Genomic DNA, 24865 nt, shown 5'->3' on the forward strand with positions numbered 1-24865 from the left:
TATTATCCATGTAGAATGACCTGTATGTAAATTGTGATTGAATGAAACAAATGGAAGTCTATCTACATGGCACTGGGGATAGGAACAGAAAGTTTCCCCGGTGATGGGAGATGCCGCAAATCTCCATCTCATTGAATATCTCAAATAGAACTGTTAAGAACAATTCTTGCTATAGCCGAGCTAGGAGTCGGCCACTTGACAGGATGAGCGTTGAAAGCGATTACAGCTTCCGCTGGCCTCACGGCGCCGGCTAGACAAATAGCTTCAGGGACGTGCTGCACAAGCGGCAGGAAGAACTGATGTGGCCGTAGCAGGGGGAGAAGTACTGAGTACGTGTGTGACCCGCCTCGTGTGTCACAGGTCAGAGGAACCTCCTCGTGACGAGCTTTTGGTGATATAAATAGGGGTCCAGCAGTACTCAGGTCAGGTTGGGACTCAGCAGTGTATAGTCGACACCGCGTCTATGTCGCTCGTCACTGACATCTGAATTTAGTCTATACGTAAACCTCGGCACCGCCGTCGCTACGGAGATAAAGCCAGATCAAGTAGATGGGCAACTGATGGGAAGTGGCAGTGCCAGAGGAACCTTCAATGTTCAGTAGTCAAGGGACTTAGAATTAATTCCCTGCTTCCTTAAGAAATCCTCACCGAGTTCCATACTATGCACCAACTGTTCAGCTTGTCTCCTGCAGCTGGTGGAGACTGCAAGCAGCCCATGCATACTTCCACTCATCGAGAAGATCGACAGAGGTGAGCTCCCTGTGTGGTAGCAACGTGCCCATGTCTGTCCCTCTTGGGACACGACATTTTTACAGAACCACGAAATATAGTGCGGACCCCGGTGCGAGGTGCTTATAATAGTTTTCTCAACGAAAATTTGTCTCGAAATCCGGCAGAAAAACCAAAGAGATTCTGGTCGTATGTCATGTATGCTAGCGGCAAGACACAACCAATGCCTTCTCTGCTCGGTAGCAATAGAAATACTATCGATGACAGTGCTGCTAAAGCAGAGTTACTAAACACAGGCTTCTGAAATTCCTTCACCAAAGAAGACGAAGTAAATATTCCTGAATTCGAATCAAGAACAGCTACCAACACAAAAAATTTGTAACTAGGTAACCTCGGAGTAGTGAAGTGACTTAAATCACTTAATAAAAGCAAATCTTCCGGTCCAGACTTTATACCAGTTAGATTCCTTTCAGAGTATGCTGATGCAATAGCCCCAAATTTAGCAATCATATACAACCGCTCGATCGACGAAAGATCAGTACCTAAAGTCTGGAAAGTTGCACAGGTCATACCAATATTCAAGAAATGGATTAGAACAATCCACTAAATTACAGGTCCATATTATTAACGTCGATGTGTAGCGGGATTTTGTAACATGAATTGTTTTCGAACATTATGAATTACCTCTAACAGAACGGTCTACTGACACACAGTCAACACGAATTTAGAACACATCGTTCTTGTGAAAAACAACTATCTTTTTACTCACACGAAGTGCTGAGTGCTATGGACAATGGATGTGAAATTGATTCTGTATTTCCAGATTCCTAGAAGGCTTTTAATACTATACCTCACAAGCGGCTTGTATTCAAATTGCGTCGTTATCGTCTCGGCTATGCGACTGGATTCGTGATTTCCTATCAGAGGGGCCACAGTCCGTAGTAACTGACGGAAAGTCGTCGAACAAAACGGAAGTGATTTCTGGCGTTCCCCAAGGTAGTATTGTTGACCCTCTGCGGTTCGGTATCCGTATAACCGGTTAAGGAGACAATATGGGCAGCCGTCTTAGGTTGTTTACATATGATGCATTCGTTTATCGTCTAGTAGAGTCACCAGAAGATCAAAACAAATTGCAAAACGATTTAAAAAGGATATCTGTTTGGTGCGAAAATAGGCAATTGAGTCTAAGTAATGTAAAGTGTGATGTCAACCACTTGACTGCTAAAAGGAATCCGTTAAACTTCGGTTACACGATAAATTAGTTACATCTAAAGGCCGTAAATTCAACTAAATACCTAGGAATTATATTTACGAACAACTTAAAAAAATGGCTTAAATGGCTCTGAGCACTATGGGACTTAACAGCTATGGTCATCAGTCCCATAGAACTTAGAACTACTTAAACCTAACTAACCTAAGGACAGTACACAACACCCAGTCATCACGAGGCAGAGAAAATCCCTGACCCCGCCGGGAATCGAACCCGGGCGGGAAGCGAGAACGCTACCGCACGACCACGAGCTGCGGACGCGAACAACTTAAATTGGAAAGAGCACACAGAATATGATGTGGGGAAGGCGAACCAAAGACTGCGATTTATTGATAAGACACTTAGAAGATGCAACAGGTCTACTAAAGAGACTGCCCACGCTACGCTCTTGCTTCCTCTTTTCGAGTACTGCTGCGCGGGCTTGGGTATTTACCGGATGGGATTAACGGAGTACACCGAGAAAGTTCGAAGAAGATCAGCACGTTTTATATTATCGAAAAAATAGGGAAGTCAGTGTCACGGACATGATACAGGATTTGGGGTGGACATCATTAAAAAAATGGGTTTCTGCTTGAGGCGGGATCTTCTCATAAAATTTGAATCACCAACTTTCTTCTCCGAAAGCAAAAACATTTTGATGACTTAAATAAGAAGAAATGATCTTCATATTAATATATAAGGAAAATCAGAGCATGCAGGGGAAGAAAAAGATGTTCGTTTTTTCCGCGCAATTTTCGATAGTGGAATAATAGATAATTCTTTTGAACGTAGTTCGCTGAACCCTCTGCCAGGCATTTACGTGTGATTTTCAGAGTATTCATGTAAATGTAGATACAGAAAACACACTAAAGCAGGTTATACGATTTGTAATTTTCATTCATTGTACAATTAACATTGAGCCGTAAGATTTAATAACTCGTTTGTACCGCAGAAGAATCTGCATTGTACATTTAGCGTTATTAAGTACCTTGTGAGTAATAGATGTGGGAAATTACATATGTCGCATCGTTATATTAATTTTACAGATTTCCAAAATTAACCGCAGAACATGCACGAAACTACAGCGATGAAAGCATAGCGAAATTTCTAACACATTAAAATAGTGTATGAAACTGATGCTTTGTCTTACTTGGCCACCAAAAAGAGAAAGATCAGGTGGAGCTCAAATTACGCATCGACTCAGGCTTCGTTTGGGATATTCTTTTTTTTTTTTTTTTCCTCTGGCGCGTGCTCCGATAAGTCATCAGCGTTGCCCGGGAAAGGTTAAAGTTCAATGTAAGATGGAAAAATCGCACATTATGTTTTACTAGGCTGCTCCCTTCAGTAAAAGTGACTAACCTTCCCGACCGTCTCCAGTAGCTGCTTGTGGTGAAGATTCTTATCCTGATCGGCAGACCACAGTGGTGGCTCTGGAAACTTTCGGTCCAAATAGTCTGAAATGTCGAGCGACTCGACGACCACCTCGCCGCTACCCATCTCTAGAGCGGGCACTTTTGTCTCCGGATGCACTTTGCTGTACCACTCCGGTTTGTTCTTCAGGTTGATGTCCACCATCTCGAAAGGAACGCCCTTGGCAGCCAGGACGAGCCGCGCCCGCTGTGCGTACGGGCAGTACAGCATCGAGTAGAGTCGCAGCTTGCCCGCCTCCACCGGGGGCGGTTGCGGGTCACCTGCCGACACACAAATCAAATCAGCTGCAGTTGCTCTGATATGTGTTTCACATTATGGGCCACAGTTGGTTTTCCTGAACATGTCGCTAACTGTTGTTTATTTTAACCTTCCGCTGGTGGTGCTGAATCAAGTGCAGCCCGTGCAAACTCCGACTGCCATCCCGCTGTAGAGAGGCACAGAGATGCATCGGATCTAGTAAATTTCTGTATGGAGGGGAGGTTCAAGCTATTGTAGGTCTGACCTCTGGTGAGTTTAGGCAAAAATTTAAGTTTATTTTTTAAACTGGATTACTCCCACAGTCCACGCTCTTAACTTTGTCCCTCTTCGGGGCGAGCCTGACGGAGAGTTAACAGACGCAGTAGGACTTGTAGGGCTAAAGTGCAGGGGTATCAGACTGCCGAGACTCCTCGTATTTCATTGAATCGTTCGATAAATTGCACCTACATCAGAGTATCGAAGCTGTATAAGAATGAGTAAAAACCATACCTAAAGTACGTGTCAGCTATTTACTGTTGCTACTTAACAACTGGGTCTCTTTTTTTTTTTTTATAAATGTCCTGTATATTGTGACCAATAGCTGTTGAGTGGCGTATGAAAGACACGATTTTACTGTCTGTCACAGCTGATGCTGTTTCTTCACAGTTACGATGATCTTCCGGCATTATTTTCTTCAAATCGCGTCATACGGCTACAGGAATAGCACGTTAAGTACACTTGTTTTCAGTTACATTAAAAACTGATTATGTAATATACTAGCTGCCCAGGCATTCATTTTGCCTGTAGTCTAGAAGAAACTAATACAAAACATCAACTGCGTTTGTAAAGTAACATCGAAAACAATTTCATTTCCAAGTATTCGTGAAAATAGCTTTCAAATTATGAAACAGTCGTTTTGTTGTGGTGTCTTCAGTCCAGACACTGGTTTGATGCAGCTTTCCGCGCAATCTATCCCGTGCAAGCTTCTTGAGCTCCAAGTACTCACTGCAACCTACATCCTTCTGAATCTGCTTCGCGTATTCATCTCTTAATCTCCCTCTACGATTTTTACCCTCCACGCTCCCTCCAGTACTAAACTGGTGATCTCTTAGAGCCTCAGAACCTGTCTTACCAACCGATCCCTTCTTCTAGTCGTGCCACAAATTTCTCTTCTCCCCAATTCTATTCAGTACCTCCACATTAGTTACGTGATCTACCCATCTAATTTTCAGGATTCTTCTGTAGCACCACATTTAGAAAGCTTCTACTCTCTCCTTGTCGAAACGCTTTATCGTCCATGTTTCACTTCCATACATGACTACACTCCATACAAATACTTTCAGAAAGTACTTCCTGACATTTAGTTTACATTCGATGTTAATAAATTTCTCTTCTTCAGAAACGCTTTCCTTGCCATTGCCAGTCTACAGTTTGTATCCTCACTACTTCGACCATCATCAGTTATTTTGCTGCCAAAATAGCAAAACTCGTCTACTATTATAAGTGTCTCATTTCCTAATCTAATTCCCTCAGAATCGCCCGATTTAATTCCACTACATTCCATTATACTCGTTTCGTTTTTGTTAATGTTCATCTTATATCCTCCTTTGAAGACACTGTCCATTCCATTCAACTGCTCTTCCAGGTCCTTCGCTGTCTCTGACAGAATTACAATGTCATCGACAAACCTCAAAGTTTTTGTGCATCTTCAGCTTCTCGCGTCGTAATGAATAGCCCATCAAATTTCGAGCATGCAACCGCCCAAAAAAAATTTCCTCCACTGATATTTCGGCCGCGTATCGTCCGGCCCAACCTCAGAGTGAGTCAAAAGACTGATGACAAGATGCCAAGCGCGTCCGTATATGCTCCACCGCGGCGGTACTGCGCATGCGGGTCGCAGATGCTCGACGGCGGCAAAGGGAAAAACGCTTACACTTGAGCCGCCGCCTGTGGCGAAGGCGTACAGACATTCGATACGCTTATCGATGTATGTTCGGCGGCTGTGATATCATGACGACTTCTCTACGGTTTAATTACCCCAAGAGCCAGATTCCATGCTTTGTCCAAAGGAAAAACATTATCTCTATTTATTAAATTATTAGCTAATCTAATCCCTTTAGCTTCCTTGAAGACAGATACCCAAAACGAAGAGGTGGATGTTAAGATCTTCACGTCAGTGTAATTCACGGAATGCCCTGTATCAATACAATGTACGGCCACAGCTGACTTGTCTGGTTGTGATAAGCGTGTGTATCTTCGATCCTCCACACATCTCTCATGAACGGTGCGTGTTGTTTGACCTGTGTATGACGTCTCACAATTTCTTCAGAGAATCTGATACACACCCGCTTTACGAAGCAGTAAATCGTCCTTTACAGAGTCTAGTAAAGCTGCAATCTTCCTGGGGGCCAGAAGAACACCTTAACACAGTGTTTCTCAAGAATACGGCCCATCTTCGAGGGAAGAGCACCCACATAGGGCAAAAGCGCACTTGATGTGAAGGAATTACCATCTTCTTCCACATCACATACCTGCATCCTATGTTTTGTATTGAATGCTCTACGAATTTGCTGCGGAGAAAATCCATTCGCTTTAAAAATTCTCTTGAGGCATGTGAAATCTTCTTGCAAATTATTTTTATCGGATATACAATGCGCCCTGTGCACTAAGGTCTTAAGGACACCTATGGTCATTGAAGGGTCATGCAGCTACTGGCATGTAGATATAGATTTGTGAGTGTTGGTTTCCGATATACGGCATGTCCTAATGTGCCATCAACTTCTACCAGTTTTTCCATTCGTCTGTAAAGAATTCGTGTTAGTACACTACTGGCCATTAAAATTGCTATACCTCGAAGATGACGTGCTACAGACGCGAAATTTAACTTTCCAGAGCATTCACACAATGTTGACGACGGTGGCAACACCTACAACGTACTGACACGAGGAAAGTTTCCAACCGATTTCTCGTGCACAAACAGCAGTTGACCGGCATCGCCTGGTGAAACGTTGTTGTGATGCCTCGTGTAAGGAGGAGAAATGCGTACCATCATGTTTCCGACTTTGATAAAGGTCGGATTGTAGCCTATCACGATGGCTGTTTATCGTATCGCGACATTGCTGCTCGCGTTGTTCGAGATCCAATGACTGTTAGCAGAATATGGAATCGGTGGGATCAGGAGGGTAATACGGAACGCCGTGCTGGATCCCAACGGCCTCGTATCACTAGCAGTCGAGATGACAGGCATCTTATCCGCATGGCTGTAACGGATCGTGCAGTCACGTCTAGATCCCTGAGTCAACAGATGGGGACGTTTGCAAGACAACAACCATCTGCACGAACAGTTCGACAACGTTTGCAGCAGCATGGACTATCAGCTCGGAGACCATGGCTGCGGTTACCCTTGACGCTGCATCACAGAGAGGAGCGCTTGCGATGGTGTACTCAACGACGAATCTGGGTGCACGAATGGCAAAACGTCATTTTTTCGGATGAATCCAGGTTCTGTTTACAGCATCATGATGGTCGCGTCCGTGTTTGGCGACATCGCGGTGAACGCTCATTGGAAGCGTTTATTCGTCATCGGCATACTGGCGTATCACCCGGCGTGATGGTATGGGGTGCCATTGGTTACACGTCTCGGTCACCTCTTGTTCGCATTGACGGCACTTTGAACAGTGGACGTTACATTTAAGATGTTTTACGACCCGTGTCTCTAACCTTCATTCGATTCCTGCGAAACCCTACATTTCAGCAGGATAATGCACGACCACATTTTACAGGTCCTGTACGGGACTTTCTCGATACAGAAAATGTTCGACTGCCGCCCTGGCCAGCACATTCTCCAGATCTCTCACGAACTGAAAAGGTCTGGTCAATGGTGGCCAAGCACTACTCTTGGTGAACTGTGGTATCGTGTTGAAGCTGCATGGGCAGCTGTACCAGTACACGCCATCCAACCTCTGTTTGACTCAATGCCCAGGCGTAACAAGGCCGTTATTACGGCCAGAGGTGGATGTTCTGTGTACTGAACACAGGCTATCAGGATCTATGCACCCAAATAGTGTGAAAATTTATTCGCATGTCAGTTCTAGTGTAATATACTTGTCCTATGAATACCCGTTTATCATCTGCATTTCTTCTTGGTGTAGCAATTTTAATGGCCAGTAGTGTATTTCTTAGCCGTGACTTATTAAACAGATAGTTCGGTAGTTTTCCCACATGTCAACACCTGTTTTCTTTAGGATTGGATTTATTATATTCTTCTCGAAATCTGAGGGTATTTCGCCTGTCTCATACATCTTGCTCACCACATCTTAGAGTTTTGTCAGGGTTGGCTCTCCCAAGGCTATCAGTAGTTCTAATGGAATATTGTCTACTCCCGGGGCCTTATTCCGACATAGGTCTTTCAGTGCTCTATCAAACTCTTCACGCAGTATCATATCTCCCATTTCGTCTTCACCTACGTCCTCTTCCATTTCCATATTACTATCCTCAAGTACATCGGCCTTGTATAGACCCTCTACATACTCCTTCCGACTTTCTGCTTTCCCTTCTTTGCTTAGAACTCATTTTCCATCTGAGTGCTTGATATTAATACTAGCGGTTCTCTTTTCTCCAAAGGTCTCTTTAATTTTCCTGTAGGCAGCATCTGTCTTACCTCTAGTGATATATGCCTCTACATTCTTACATTTATCCTCTAGCCATCCGTTCCTAGCCATTTTACACTTACTGTCGATCTCTATTTGAGGCTTTGTATTCCTTTTTGCCTTTGTCATTTACTGCATTTTTATATTTTCTCTTTTCATAACTAAATTCTATATTTCTTCTCTTACCCAAGGATTTCTACTAACTCTTGTCTTTTTACCTACTTGATAATCTGCTGCCTTCACTATTTCATATTCTTCTTCCATATTTCTTTCCCCGTTCTTGTCAATCGTTTCCTAATGCTGTCTCTCAAACTCTCTACAAGCTCTTGTTCTTTCACTTTATCAAGGTCCCATCTGCTTGAATTCCCACCTTTTTGCTGTTTCTTCAGTTTCAATTCACAGTTCATAACCAGTAGACTGTGTTCAGAGTCCACCTCTGCCCCTGGAAATTTTTTATGATTTAAAACCTGGTTCCTAAATCTCTGTTGAACCATTATATAATCTATCTGAAACCTTCCAGTGTCTCCAGGGTGCTTCCATGTATACAACCTTCTTTCATGATTCTTGAACCAAGTGTTAGCTATGATTAAGTTATGCTCTGTGCAAAATTCTACCAGGCGGTTTCAGCATTCATTCCTTACCCTCATTCCATATTCACCTACTACGTTTCCTTCTCTTCCTTTTCCTACTACCGAATTCCATTCACCCATGACTATTAAATTTTCGTCTCCTTTCACTATCTGAATAATTTATTTTATCTCATCACACATTTCATCAATCTCTTCGTCATCTGCGGAGTTAGTTGGCATATAACTTGTACTTCTGTGGTAGGCATGGGCTTCGTTTCTATCTTGGCCACAACAATGCGTTCACTATGCTGTTCGTAGTAGCTTACCAGCGCTCCTGTTTTTTTATCCATTATTTAACTTACTCCTGCATAACCCCTACTTGATTTTGTATTTGTAACCCTGTATTCACCTGACCAGAAGTCTTGTTCCTCCTGCCACCGAACTTCACTAATTCCCACTATATCTAACTCTAACCTATCCATTTCCCTTTTTAAGTTTTCTAACCTACCGGCCCCCTGACATTCCACGCTCCGATCTGTAGGACGCCAGTTTTCTTTCTCCTGATAACGACGTCCTCCTGAGTAGTCCCCGCCGGAGATCCGAATGGGTGACTATTTTACCGCCGGAATATTTTACACAAGAGGACACCATCATCATTGAACCATACAGTAAAGCTGGATGCCCTCGGGAAAAATTACAGTAGTAGTTTCCCTTTGCTTTCAGCCATTCGCAGTACCAGCACAGCAAGGCCGTTTTGATTAATGTTACAAGGCCAGGTCAGTCAATCATCCAGACTGTTGCCCCTGGAACTACAGAAAAGGCTGCTACCCCTCCACAGGAAATTACACGTTTGTCTGGCCTCCGTTGTGGTTGCACCTACGGTAAGGCTTAAGCACGCAAGCCCTTCCCCCCCCCCCCCCCCTCCCCCATCACCACCGATGGCAAGGTCCATGGTTCGTGCGTAGGCAAGCAGTCACAAAAAAATAATGCTTAATGTACAAATGTATAAATACAGCTGCTTCGCTTGCCTACAACCCGATATTGTAAACGTCTCTATGGCAGAACCTCTTCATAGATGTATAGACGGCTATTGTTTTCGCCTACAACCATTTGCGCTTCGCAGTCTAAAACTGTCAAAAGCACTGCCACGTGTCAGGGATTGCCTTAAGCTGACTGTATGAGTGTCTTAGTAGTAAAGAATAAATGTATTAAAACTTCACGCATGATGGGGCATTTTTTCAAGCATCTCAGTGCTTAAGACGTCATAGCTCTTGAACTATGTGTCGGGTAATGAAGTATATGTGTATGTACATTCAGCGACATTTGTGGGTATTATCTGCGAAATATGTTGCGAATAGAGTGAGTAGCAAAGCAGTGCTAATTTAAACTTTATGCATAATGCGACAGTTCCTTCCGCATCTCAGTGTTTAATGACGTCACATCTCCTGAATCATATGTGTTACCAAGATATAATTTTGTAGGTGCATTTAGCGGCATATGTGGATACTATCGCCGGCCGCCGTGACTGAGCGATTCTAAGCGCTTCAGTCCGGAATCGCGCGACTGCTACGGTCGCACTGTAAGTAAGCTGTTTAGGTTTTTTTACTGGTAACGCCACCTCTGTTTGAAAATCACTGCTATGTAAGTAGGCTGTTTAGGTTTTTTTATTGGTAACGCCACCTCTGCATGAGAATCACTGGCTGTGCTGTGTGCAGTCTGTGGCTAGTTTGCATTGTTGTCTGCCATTGTAGTGTTGGGCAGCGGCAGCTGGATGTGAACAGCGCGTAGCGTTGCGCAGTTGGAGGTGAGCCGCCAGCAGTGGTGGATGTGGGGAGAGAGATGGCGGAGTTTTGAAATTTGTCATGAACTGCTATATTTATATATGATGATATCAAGGTAAATACATTGTTTGTTCTCTATTAATATCTTTCATTTGCTAACTATCCCTATCAGTAGTTAGTGCCTTCCATAGTTTGAATCTTTTATTTAGCTGGCAGTAGTGGCGCTCGCTGAATTGCAGTAGCTTGAGCAGCGAAGATTTTTGTGAGGTAAGTGATTTGTGAAAGGTATAGTTTAATGTTAGTCAGGGCCATTCTTTTGTAGGGAATTTTGAAAGTCAGATTGCGTTGCGCTAACAAAATATTGTGTGTCAGTTTAAGCACAGTCTTGTAGAATTGTTTCAAAGGGGACGTTTCATATGTCGACCCTTAGCCTAGGATACCTCACTGGAATCTTCTGATTTTTTTTTTCTTGTAGTTTGTGTAATTGGTGTAGCTATGGTTTATTGGTAGCGCGTAATCATAGAGAGAATTTCCTTTGTAGTTGTATTTTTTCATTGTTGTACAGTAAAACAGTTGTGGCATGCATGTAGATTTGCACCAAGTATTTCGCAGCTGCGCTGGCAATTAAGTAGACATTATTTCCATTGCTATGTTATTTTATTTTGCTCTTCAAATTGTGCTTTTCTGTGTTATCGTGTGAAATAGTGTGACAATAATGGCGTGTGAAAAACGTAATACTAGGCTCCAAAGTAAACTGAGAAATGACAGTGAAGACGAAGGCAGTGTGTTAGCGCCGCAGAGTAATGAATTAACTAATGTTCAAAGTAGTAATTTGGTAATTGCGCATAGGGAAATGGAGCGGGCGGCAAACAATGGTGTAGACAGTGAAACAGGTAGTGAACAGGGAAGCGTTATCGATCGATTGGTCGGCAACAGCTCGCCTCAGGAATCGGGAATGACAGAACACAATATTGCAAACACTGCAGACTCAGGTTTTGGGTTCTCACCGTTTTCTCAAATGAGTCAAGACACATTTTCCGCTTGTCAAAATGTGAATGTTGCCGGTGCAACTTCACTACCGAAAAGCACTGAGGAACATGTTTCAGACACCAGTGCATTGTTATTACAATTAATGCAACAAATGGGACAAAAGCTTGAAAAGTTAGACACAATGGAACAACACCAGAGACAAACACAGCAACAGTTAGACACAGTGGAACAAAATCTCAAAAAGTTAGACGCAATGGAACAACACCAGAGACAAACACAGCAACAGTTAGACACAGTGGAACAAAATCTCAAAAAGTTAGACACAATGGAACAAAATCAGAGACAAACACAGCAACAGCTTCAAAAGTTAGACTCATTGGAACAAACTCTTGAACAAACGCGTGAAGATTTAACTACTGAGTTACATAACATTGAATCGAAATGTCAAAAAGTCTGTAATGACGTAAAAACTCAAATTTTTGAGCATTTTCAACCTATTTTTTCGCGGCATGAAAATGCATTACAGAATCACGAAGCAGCCATAAAAGAACTGCAAATTGTTGTTCATGAAAATCATGAGACCTTGCAAGCTAAATTTGACTCAGTTGCATCTACCGATTCGGTTACGCAACTTGCAAAAACTCAGGAAAACTTTAAGGACACAGTAGATACTCTGAAATTTGGTTCAGAAAAACACACTGAGGAAATAAGTACACTATCGGAGAAAGTAGCCGAACTTTTGGATCAGTTCACTAATTTATTTACGAAGGTAGATGATAATCTGATTGACGCAAGACCGGTAGTCTTTAATGACACGGACGAGTACGAACAAATTAGGAAATTCAAACAAAATCAGAATCAAATTAATACACAACACCAAAGAGAAATCCGGGAAGTACAAGATCAGCTGACACAGGTAATACAAGAATTACGTATTTCAGAGGACACTCGCGCTCCAACACGGGAAGAGGGACTTAGAAATACGGAAAAGCCGCAAAATAATAACACAGGGCATTTCGGAAGTTATGAAAGAAATTGGCAATGTGCACCGAATTTTGAGATGGAACGGCCGACACGACCTAACAATGACCGATATGCGACTCGCCGACATGATGATTTTGACTATAAGCTGTTCATTACTACACGTAAATTCAAAACATTTAAGAATTCTGGCAAGGACATTCATCCACAAGCATGGCTCCATCAATTCTCTCATTGTTTTCCTCCCAACTGGTCATTGGAGCACAGATTAGAATTTATGTGTGGCTACTTAGAGAATGAACCAGCTGTAAGAATGCAATCGGTCATTCACGATTGCCACAGTGAAGGAGAATTTTACCATGCCTTCCTCTCAGCATATTGGTCTCAAGCCACGCAAGACCGAGTAAAACATGGTATCATAATGATGAAACATTTCGAACAATCTGAATTCTCCAGTCTTGTGAAATATTTTGAAGACATGTTGCACAAGAATCAGTACCTGTCAAACCCATACAGCCCTTCAGAACTCATCCGCATTTGCTTAATGAAATTGCCTGAATATTTACGACATATTATTTTAGCTGGACGTTGCAAAGACGACATTGAAGCTTTTCAGGGACTGTTACAAGAATTAGAAATCGACACAGACAGTCGCGGGATGCGAAAACAGGAAAACAATCACTACAGGTCACATCCGTCACAATTCCGTGACGACAGAAACAATAACTGAACACGACAGGTCTATTCTTACAACGCAAATCGTGACCAAAATAGACACCACCCGTATGACAACCACTGGCAGAGTAATACTTGTTACAGAGAAAGATCGCATTTCCGTAGTAATGAATATGACAGAGATTACCATAGAAACAGACAATATGGGAACAAAAACAATTATGATCAAGGGAGACAGAATAACTTCAGACGCAACGGACCAGCGCGCAGTTACGATTCAGGGAGAAATTCTCCGCCATGTGACCGACGAGAAAGAAACTATGGAATCTACCGACATGACGACAGACGATGTGATCGTAACGACAGACCTGAATTGCATCAGAACTGGCGGGATTTAAACAGGGCAGGGCCCTCTCGTCACGGTGAATTTGTAGAAGTTAGGTCTCCAAATCCCAATAACGACGCTCGCCAACAAAGAGACAATAGGCAATGACTCACACCGCTGGCAGCCACAAAACGTTCTTATGACACTAACGACGCAGCTGCCGTAGCTAGTAATTACGTAAAAATGGAAGACATTAGGGACATCTTACTCCAGGAACACGACATAAAACATAACAATATTGCATATCCTGTGATTCACATTACAGTAAATGACGTAAAATTTACGGCAGTACTTGACTCTAGCAGTCCCATCTCAGTAATTAGTGAAACAGCCTTTAGCAAATGCAACAAATCGAACGATTGTCCCACACTTCCGCTACGTAAGATTAAATTACAAGGTGCAATCTTTGGAAAAAGTGTAGATGTACGCCAACAAACCAACTTAGAATTCTATTGTCAAAGCCACAGCTTCTCTATGAGCTTTCTGATTGTTCCATTATTGTCGACGGAAATTATATTGGGAGTAGACTTTTTGAATGAATTCAAAGCAATCTTAAACTTTCACGATGCTGAAATAGGTTTAGAGAAAGAAGGTAAGTCAAAAGCTTTGAAATTTGAAGATTGGCTCTCAAACCATGACGAAGAAATTAATCGTCTTTACCTCCTGTTAGACAACAGTTCGGAATTTTCGACGGAACTTGACACTAACAATCACTCTGCAAGTACTGACAGGGGTGATATCGACGGCGCATTTGATACTAATGAGTTAATTCAGAATAAAATTCAAACAATTGAGAATTGTAATGACAATGATAGGCAAGACCTTTTTGAGATTTTACAAGCACATTCCACAGTTTTTACTCACAAAACAGGAACAATCAAGGGATTTCAATACCAATTTCGTATTCGTGAGCATACTAAATTTGGTGTTAGACCATATGTAATTCCAGCACATTATAGGGACCGTGTTAGAACAGAAATACAATCTATGCTCGACGAGGGCATTATTGAGCCTGCAGTAAGCTCATACAACAATCCATTACATGTTGTTGAGAAGAAAAATGGATCGATCAGGCTTGTCTTAGATTCGAGACAAATCAATACGATCATTATTCCTGAAACAGACAGGCCGCAAACGTTGGAAGAACTTCTCCAAAATTTTAATGGTGTAAAAGTGTTGTCTTCCATTGATCTCAGATCCAGCTTTTATCAGATCGAACTTCATCCAGAATGTAGAAAATACACAGCTTTCCTTTGTTTCGGCGTTTGTTATCAGTTTCGGAAACTTCCCTTTGGTTTGAACATTTCTTCAGCAGCATTCATTCGCGGGCTAAATTCCATATTACCTGAGTTCTTAAAACGTCACCTCACCTTATATGTGGACGATATTCTAATAGCAGAAGCTTCATGGGAACTACATAATCGCATCCTCAACAGTTTGTTACGTATTTTTGCAGAATCTGGAATTACAGTTAACTTGGAAAAGTCTGAATTCGGTAGGTCAAAGGTGAGGTTTTTGGGACATATTATTTCTTCTGAAGACATTCAGCCGGATCCTGAAAAGTTAGAAGCAATCAGAGCCATTCCAGTTCCATCCACAAAAAGACAAGTCCGCAGTTTTCTAGGTCTCGTAAATTTTTACCGTCGTTTTCTGAATATGCAAATTCTTGTTACACCAAAACTTTGTTCTCTCACTGGAAAAAATACTATTTGGAACTGGGACGAACAAGCACAGTTGGAATTCAATTCTTTGAAAGAAGCGTTACTTCACGCGCCAATCTTAGCTCATCCAGATCTGTCACAAGATTTCTGCCTTAGTACGGATTCTTCTAAAGTCGGTCTTGGTACCCATTTATTTCAAGAAGCCATAGAAAATGACACTACCATTCAGAAAACCATTGCTTTTGCTAGCCGAGTGCTAACAAAATCTGAAAAAAATTATTCCGTTACTGAATTAGAAGCTTTAGCTATCGTTTGGGCATTTAACAAATACCGTTTCTTTCTTTCTGGTAAGCACGTAAAAGTGTACAGTGATCATCGTGCATTACAATTTCTTATGTCTTCAAAATTAAATCATGACAGGTTAAAACGTTGGGCATTGTTTCTACAAGAATTCCGCTTCACAATAGTCTACATTCCCGGCAAGGAGAACATTGTTGCGGACGCACTGTCACGCGCACCGGCTGGGCTTGAGAAAAGTAACACAGAAGGCAACCTCGAGAAAAATTTCAGTATTCTTTACATTCAGAAAGTCGCCTTTGAAAACTTCATCACCACATCTTTAAAGGACATTGCTCATGAACAAGATAAAGATCCGATTTGGAAAGACATCAAGAGCAAATGGCATGAATAGACACACACGCAGATTCGGCATTATTACGTGGTTAGAAACAACATACTCTTCAAACGCTGCACTGTTGATGACAAGCTATGGGTACTTTGCATTCCAGACGATTTTGTTAATAAGCTCATTTGGTACATTCATTTCAGCTACGCACATTTTGGTCCACGAAAATGTTATCATATTCTTCGAACGACTTGTTATTTTAACAATATGGAAAAAAGAATTCGAAGAGTCTTGTCTATTTGTAAACTTTGTCAAAAGGCGAAACCATCTACTGTCTCACATCGTGCTCCGTTGTTTCCTATTATTCCTTCTAAATTAAAAGAATTTGCGGCTGTTGATCTCTTGGGACCGCTTGTCAGAACATCCAATGGATTTTCGTACGTTCTAGTCGCTGTTGAACTTACTTCAAAATTTGTTTCTTTCACTCCGTTACGTAAAGCCACTGGACGGTCTGTATCCAACGCCTTTGTTAAAAATTTCTTACGTGAAGTTGGACACGTTAGTAAAGTCATTTCAGATAACGGACCGCAATTCAGATCTGCTGTTTGGTCACGCATGCTTCGCAACCATAAAATCAAACCTGTTTTTATTTCATTGTACTCACCATATTGTAACCCCTCCGAACGGATTATGAAAGAAATCAATAAGCATTGCAGACTTTATTGTCACAGAAAGCATCAGCATTGGGACAGATATTTACACTTATTTCAAAACGTGCTGAATGAAATGCCTCACGACTCCACTGCTTTACCACCTACTCTTGTACTGAAGAATGAAGAACCACCGAACAGAATCAGAGAGCTTGTACCTTTCCCGAATATACGTAAACTTCGACACAAAGACATAATTGATTTGGCTCTTAAAAATATAAAATCTGCAGCAGACAAATGGAGAAAACTACACAGTAAAGCAAATGCAAAGAAGTTGTATATTGGTCAGAAAGTTCTCATTAAAGCTCATTCATTGTCACATAAGAAGAAACACTTGAGTCACAAATTCTTTCTAGTTTACAATGGACCTTACAGAATCCGACGTATACCACATGATAATTGCGTTGAAGTTGAAACTCTGCGTACTAGGAAGAGTAAAGGTTTACACCACACTTCACATGTAAAACCGTTTATTGAAAGATAATCTGCTTTTTAACTTAGTCTTTGTCATAAAATTTTTCGCTTCACATTACTAATATGCTTTGTCAGACTTAGAACCTGTTAACATACAACAATGTTTGAAGTTAAATATCCAATCAAGAACCAAGAGAACTTATTTAAACAGAAATGACGAATGCATTGTTATAGTGAACAGACGTCACAGTGTTATTGTGTGTGTACATTCTTGCTTGTTTGTTGCACGATTACGTAACGACTATAAGGCTCACATACTTAGAGCATTTACCAGTACTGCTAATGAGATTTTAATGCAACATTTTGGTTTATTTGAAAATAAATTCTGAATTTAAAGTGCTTTCTGAGAGATACCAGATGACACAGAGGTTAGTTTATGCGACAGCTACACGATTTTTATCACGACACTACTAATGAGTGACAATTTACAATGTTGCTTTTGCGGTGTTTCTGTTTTATATCTGCACAGTTTTCTGAATTCTTCTGGAAAGAAAAACATGTTTTAGTAGTAACTTTTGTGGTATAGCAACAATGAGACAGCCTTTTTCGTGGCACAACAATACGTTACTGTACAGTACTTTCTTCATCACGCCAATAAGCATAATAACTATGATATCTATACACAAAGCATTTCACTTTTGTTTATCATGAGGTAAGTACATTGACTTCTGCAGAACTTAGCTTTCGGAGGACGATAACTACGACACTTCCACAGAGATTATGTTACAAGATGCACAGTTTAGCGCTACAGTACACGTATTTGAGTGATCAATTTTATACTTAAAACATTTATTTTTAAAGATTTTTGAATTGCAAAGAAAGTTTTCCGTGATATATTTCATTCCATTGGTGTAATCTGTAACACCTGAGGGTATAATTACATTAATCCTCAAGGGGGTACACGCTTACTTTGTGTACCATGTGTGTGGCAACCACAAGGAACCCTAGCTAATATGGTATTTGCTTATACAACTTTACACATCGGTACCATATTTCTCTAACACACAAATTACACAGCTATCTGATCATTTAACTGAGAGATAAACATGTTTTTTACTACATCAGTGACATATGTTTACGCAATTACAGAGTTGGATTACTTCACACTTACGAAATTGTATTTTGTCTGTACTGTGTGAACTGTTCATATTTTTTTTTGGAACCATTGTGACACTATGAGAGCTTTGAATGATGTATTTGGTAAAGGGATTATGATTTTTAAAGTACGTTTGAGGCAGATGACACTTTTGACATGAGCAGAGAATTTTTTTAATTATTGGAGGAAGCTACGACGATTTTGAGATTGGACTGAGGTGTTATGATGTTATTTTTATGACGACGATGTGTATTATGCTGCTGAGGTATGTTTATGATTAATAGGCTGAGGCTATATGAGTTATTTGATTATGCTTCATATTTATAATGACGAAATATTGACGAGTGTCGATGGATATGTATATGTGTAATAAAGTAAGGAGTAATGAATAGTGGGTAGGGACTCTTGACTTGTGAAACAGTATGTTGGAAACCAAGAATCGTGCTTTAAGAGTTATGACATGTGTGTAAATGCGTGAATGTATGACAATGCAGGCAAAAATTTTTTGGACACTGTTATATTTATATGATTTTGTTTCTACAGATGTGTAACCCAAATTCTTGACCTGTGAAATATTTTTATATGAGACTGTCACTGTAGCGGAAACTGGTGTCGTAAATATTTCCGTAAGAAAGTTAAGTGACCACCTGCACGTAATGCGTCGTGGGCACGCAGCTGTGTCAAACAGCTGGAGAACAAGCCATTAGGGTGTGCCTTTCCGGAAACACAGGTAGAAAAAAAAAGAAAAAAGGCAGGCCTTTAGCCTCGCCATTGACATTCCTTTAGGGAAAATATTGCAAATGTGACACCCTCATTACTTCCATTAACCTTGCTATTGACATTCCTTTGTAGAAAGCATCGCAAATATTACATGCTCATTACCTGAAAACATATGATTACTTGTACTTTGTGCTAATTACTGCAATGCTTATGAATTGATGGGAAATATTCGTACATCTGCACACCTGATTATGACAAGTGTCTTTCTATGAGAGTTGAGAGCTACTAACTTATGAAATGTCACATGACTATTGAATGATATTTTTATGCTTTGGTTTGCGTAATTGCTTATTTCATTTGATACCTGTTTTACAGCTGTGTTACAGCATTAGTTTTATAAAATAAACTTAGATGCATTTGCTAATGTGAACTCTTTCTGTCAACAGATCTATTAAATAATAATTTTGTGATCCACATTCTTCAAAAAAGGAGCATTTGGAAAGGAAAGAACAATAAGAGGGGACTAGTAACAGTAACTGCATACATAATATTCTTTTCAAGTACATGGTAATATTTCTTTTACAATAAGTTGTTATGGTGCACCACTTTAATTACTTAGACATTAAGATGTGATTATACATTTCCCTTATCTGCATTGTTATCTTTAGTGTACTATTTTTTCTGCTTGAGCTATGTCATGTTTAGATATAAGCTGCTGTTTGCCAGGCATAGTGCTACTGAACTTTAATTTGTGTTACTCTGCTAAGCCAGATTTATTTTTTTGTTGCTGCACATTGGCTCATATTAGTTGTAATGTTGCATTGCTTGGTAATTTAGATTTACTGTAGCTTGCTTTGCAATTTTCCAATTTTTTGGTCATTGCTGTTTGTGTTACTTATTTTGTGCTGCTGCATTGCCTCGTCTCTTAGTTTAGCATCTGAGCTCAGTAGATTTAAGTTAGCTTAAGAGGGGGTAGCCTCTAAGAGAATGAGTTGCGATGAATTGGAAGAAATGCATTGAGAAAACAGGTTTAGGTAGGATTTTCTTGGAAATAAATGTTGAGGTAAGAAATCTGTGAACATATAAATACAGAAAGCATGCTTAGATAGAATTTTTTTGGTGGAAACAAAGGATGAAATAAGAGGAAAGATATATGAAGTTTTGGGTTGGACTGCAGTACCAAATGTTACACTGAAAACGAACCCTGTCCTTTCCTATTGGTGTTATCCCACTATGTGTTTGTGTACCCTTGTGTATTTGTTTTCTTCCTGTCTCTGTGTAGTTTCATAGAATTTTTTCTTCTTTTAATATTAAGCTACATTCACTATGATGAGGAATACTGTTATCCTCGAATATAATTGGCATTAATAATATGTTATTTACTTTGTAAAGATGTTAGACATTATTAATTCTGTTCTGTTCAATGCTCATGTGTGAAGTTGATGTTTCAAAAGTTATTGTGATCCTTTATGTATGTACTCATGTCATAATTCCACTGATGTATATGTTTATTTCTATTCTTTTGTAAAGCCTGTGTTACTACAAATGTTATCTGTATTGTTATGTTCTTTAATGATGTATTTTGTACCTTTGTAATTGTATTTTCATGTTGTAATTTTATAATTGTACAGACACCAGTTCTTCAAATTAAGTTACATTTCACTGCACACGTTTCTGTTGGTCATAGTATATGGACAATATGTGAGAAGTAGGGACTGTTAGTGTTTGCACGTGTGTTAATAATTCAGCAAGGGACTGGATAACAGCATTGCTGGTTCTAAGGACAATTCCAAACACTTTGTGAGTGCACAAGTGGTGGTTTATGGACTTGCTATATTCTCTGCAAGAGTCTTCGATGGTGATTGTGCACCTGCGGAGTCGCAACAGATGGCTGCTGGCCATTTCTACAAGGACTACAGTGGGTCTACACCTTTGCTGACTCACCACTACCATTATTTCTACAAGGCCTGCAGTGGGTCTGCAACTGTGGTGGCCCACCAATACCGTAATCTCTACCAGGACTACAGTGGGTCTGTTCTGTGATGACCTACCTACCAATATTCTTCAAAACGTCGAATGACTCTGCTGTGGGTTTGCTATGTTGTGGCCCATTACCTGTCTGCATGTCAAGAGTCAGCACTGTCTTTCCGTTGGAAGGACAACACTACTTCTTCAAGACTGCATGGAAATCCACTACTTCTATGTGCATTTTCTTTTACTGCTCAGACTTTGAGAAAAACTCTGCATTTTTACTGTGATGAACAATGTGGACTGTCTTTATGGACTGTGAGAAATTTTTAGCTTTTGACCAACATTGTATCAATAAGTGTATGCATTTGATTTCTCTGTTATTGTAATTATGAAAATTTTTTTTCAAATCTGTATTGGCCACTGCCCAATCCAATTTGTAAAAATTTTTGTGGGTAGCATGGGGGCTATGTAAGTAGGCTGTTTAGGTTTTTTTATTGGTAACGCCACCTCTGTTTGAAAATCACTGCTATGTAAGTAGGCTGTTTAGGTTTTGTTATTGGTAACGCCACCTCTGTATGAAAATCACTGGCTGTGCTGTGTGCAGTCTGTGGCTAGTTTGCATTGTTGTCTGCCATTGTAGTGTTGGGCAGCGGCAGCTGGATGTGAACAGCGCATAGCGTTGCGCAGTTGGAGGTGAGCCGCCAGCAGTGGTGGATGTGGGGAGAGAGATGGCGGAGTCTTGAAATTTGTCATGAACTGCTATATTTATATATGATGATATCAAGGTAAATACATTGTTTGTTCCCTATTAATATCTTTCATTTGCTAACTATCCCTATCAGTAGTTAGTGCCTTCCATAGTTTGAATCTTTTATTTAGCTGGCAGTAGTGGCGCTTGCTGTATTGCAGTAGCTTGAGCAGCGAAGATTTTTGTGAGGTAAGTGATTTGTGAAAGGTATAGTTTAATGTTAGTCAGGGCCATTCTTTTGTAGGGAATTTTGAAAGTCAGATTGCGTTGCGCTAACAAAATATTGTGTGTCAGTTTAAGCACAGTCTTGTATAATTGTTCAAAGGGGATGTTTCAGCACGTTCGAATCCTGCCTCGGGCATGGATGCGTGTGATGTCCTTAGGTTAGTTAGGTTTAAGTAGATCTAAGTTCTAGGGGACTGATAACCTCAGATGTTAAATTCCATAGTGCTCAGAGCCATTTGAACCATTTTTTGGATACTATCTGTGCAATTTATTGTGAACAGAATTAGTAGCACGGAAGTAATAAATTTAAACTTCATGCATGATGATGCATTTTTTCACCCGTCTCATTGTTTATAACGTCTTATCTTCTGAACTATAATAGGTAGGTGGTTTTTCCCGCCACAGAACTGCACAGAATTGTTGCTTGGCAGTCTTGGATACACGTACCAAATTTGGTGAAATGAATATATAATTCATATAACTTACTAAGAACACATAATATTGTCAGATAACCAATATCTAATGTGCACATGATATATATGCTCTTAGTGTTAACTGATATTGTCGAGGCAAGGTCTTCTAGCATTGAAAACAGTCGAAGTGTCATCATACATGGAAACAACAGAGGTGTTACTGTACAGGTCAGATGCTTTTAACATTAGTGATCTATTGATTAATTTGATTTTCAGTTTTTAAGTTTATCTATCCATCTTTTAGCGGCGTACATGCTGTCGATCTCATCATAGTTTGTACAAAGTAACTAACGCACAGTGCTACGTAAAATAATGTTACCTTCATAACAATAAATACTATATTGAGAACTAAGCTCAGTGTAAGTTACATAACTATAAATCATAGTAATATTGATAACCATAATAACATATCAGTTGACACATAAATTTACATACAGTAAAAGTCGAAGTTTTAGGCCTTCTTTTGTACAGTCTATGAAATATTTCATTGCATAAAAGCCTTTTTTCACCCAACTTTGTAAGACGTTCATAAAATCTTTATTGCGATGATAGGTGGTTGACGCCGTAGTGCATCAAAAAAATTAATGCCGAGGTATACGTAACTTCTCTGAATTTCATAAACAAAAACTCTGTGAGGTGGTTTAATGTTAATTTACAGTCCAAATTTACACCTACAATTTAAAGGCCATTCAGTCAATATGAGAATTACTTAAGCTAAAAATAATGTTCATAAGTTTACCACTAATGACTACTATGCTGGATGGAATGAGCACTTCTATATCGAAAACAATAAGTGGCGATAAGATCAAAACAATTTGCGAAAGAAGCAGAAACGTATCTACTCAAATTAATCTGTGACCGACGGTACAATAAGATGTAGACCAGTTTCCGTATCTCGGAAGTTTTATCTCTAATAAAGGGGGTGTAGGATGCAGACATCAGCAGTAGAAGTGGGAAAGTCTTTGTTGTCTTCCAACAAGTGCAGTCGGTATGGAAATTAGACTCTATAGTTATTTCGACAAAGCTTTGGCTTACGCCTCTAAAATCCTACCAATTGCCAATGTGCATAAGAGACCTGAAAAATGTCACAAAAGTCAGCACATAAGACCAATGATTTTCACCAACGATGCTTCAGGTGAAATTTGCAACTCACAAGGAACCCCCTGAGTGCAAGGTCGCAAGTTGAATCTTTTATAAGGCTCATCTGAAAGTACTGTGTTAACAATTATGACAGAAAAAATTTTAGCTGCTAATGATCCACCTTGTGCATCAGGAGGGCGACAGAAAATGAGTTTCCGGAAGGTGCAGAGATTAATTTCTAAGGGATAAAGGTATTAAATTTCACAAAATAGACATTGACGACGTTCGAGAAATGCTCAAAACAAGACATTAACTTGCACCATGAAGACCGAATGAAAAATGGCGCGTTACAATGATCACCAAGGTTCGCACCATCAGGATCGACGGCGAACTTCTTGGGAGTTACAAGCCGTGCAGGACGTTCCGGTAGGCATCCACTCCTAAGAAATGCATGTGGAATAATATTGAAGCAACGGGGTGATGAGAATTGATGGAATGTGATGACATGCAACCGAACGCGAAACAGTCTGGCTTGGATATTATCGTGAAACTAGCTATTGTTTAAGGCTGAATTTGTCCAGGAGTTCCAGGTGATATAACTGCAATGTCACACATTTTTCAGGAGGAATAGTTTGCTCCAAAGGAGTATGAATTCTGTACACAGACCAGGAATCAAGGAGAAGTACGTTATTTTGATTAGCTATTCGCCAAAAGTAGTACTTATTGTATAGTTATAGAGTCCACCCCCGATAGCTGAGTGGTCAGCGTGACGGATTACCGTCCGACGGGTCCGCGTTCGATTCCTTGCTGGGTCGGGTATTTTTTCCGCTCAGGGACTGTGGATTGCGCTGTCTTCATCATCATTTCATCCCCATCCGGCGCGCAGGTCGCCCAATGTAGCGTCGAATGTAATAAGACCTGCACCAAGGCGGCCGGACCTGCCCCGCAAGTGGCCTCCCGGGCAATGGCGCCAAACGCTCATTTCATTTATAGTGGTAGTTGTCTTACGCCCATTTTCCCACTCTTGCTTGCTGTGACGTAAATATTGCTTACTGACCTTGCAAGAACAAGAACACGACAAGAATGGTAGGTCTTGACGGATGAGCCAAGGGACGAACTTGGCGGCAACACGATGCATTTCAAGATGCTGTGTCTGGATTTTATGACAGGATCCAATTGAAATGTTACATTCTTCTGCAATCTCTCGGATAGTTGATCTTCGATTGGCACGCACAATTTCGTTGACGTTCCTGCGTGAGTGCCGCCGATAGACGTCGAAGGGCGTCCTAAACGAGGGTCACCTTTAACTTCCGTCCAGCCATTTTTAAGCCATGTGAACCATTCGTAACACCGAGTACGGCTTAAGCACTCATCACTATAGGCGTCCTGCGTAATTTGGTGTGTCT

The 24865-nt window shown here is 40.6% G+C and overlaps 1 protein-coding gene across 2 annotated transcripts in view; it reads right to left on the reverse strand.

Annotated features, from left to right (window-relative positions):
* The window catches only part of LOC126411703 (pyrimidodiazepine synthase-like), a 148494-nt gene that overhangs the window by 117900 nt on the left and 5729 nt on the right, over window positions 1–24865 (reverse strand). The window contains exon 2 of one of the 2 annotated variants that reach the window (XM_050081386.1): window positions 3338–3669. The exons of the other annotated variant lie outside the window; for it this stretch is intronic. Coding sequence (XP_049937343.1) covers window positions 3338–3669 — 332 coding nt within the window. The remainder of the gene's footprint in view (window positions 1–3337; window positions 3670–24865) is intronic. 2 annotated transcript variants of the gene reach the window in all.

The sequence above is a fragment of the Schistocerca serialis genome, chromosome 1 (assembly GCF_023864345.2).
Source record: "Schistocerca serialis cubense isolate TAMUIC-IGC-003099 chromosome 1, iqSchSeri2.2, whole genome shotgun sequence".
NCBI lineage: Eukaryota > Metazoa > Arthropoda > Insecta > Orthoptera > Acrididae > Schistocerca > Schistocerca serialis.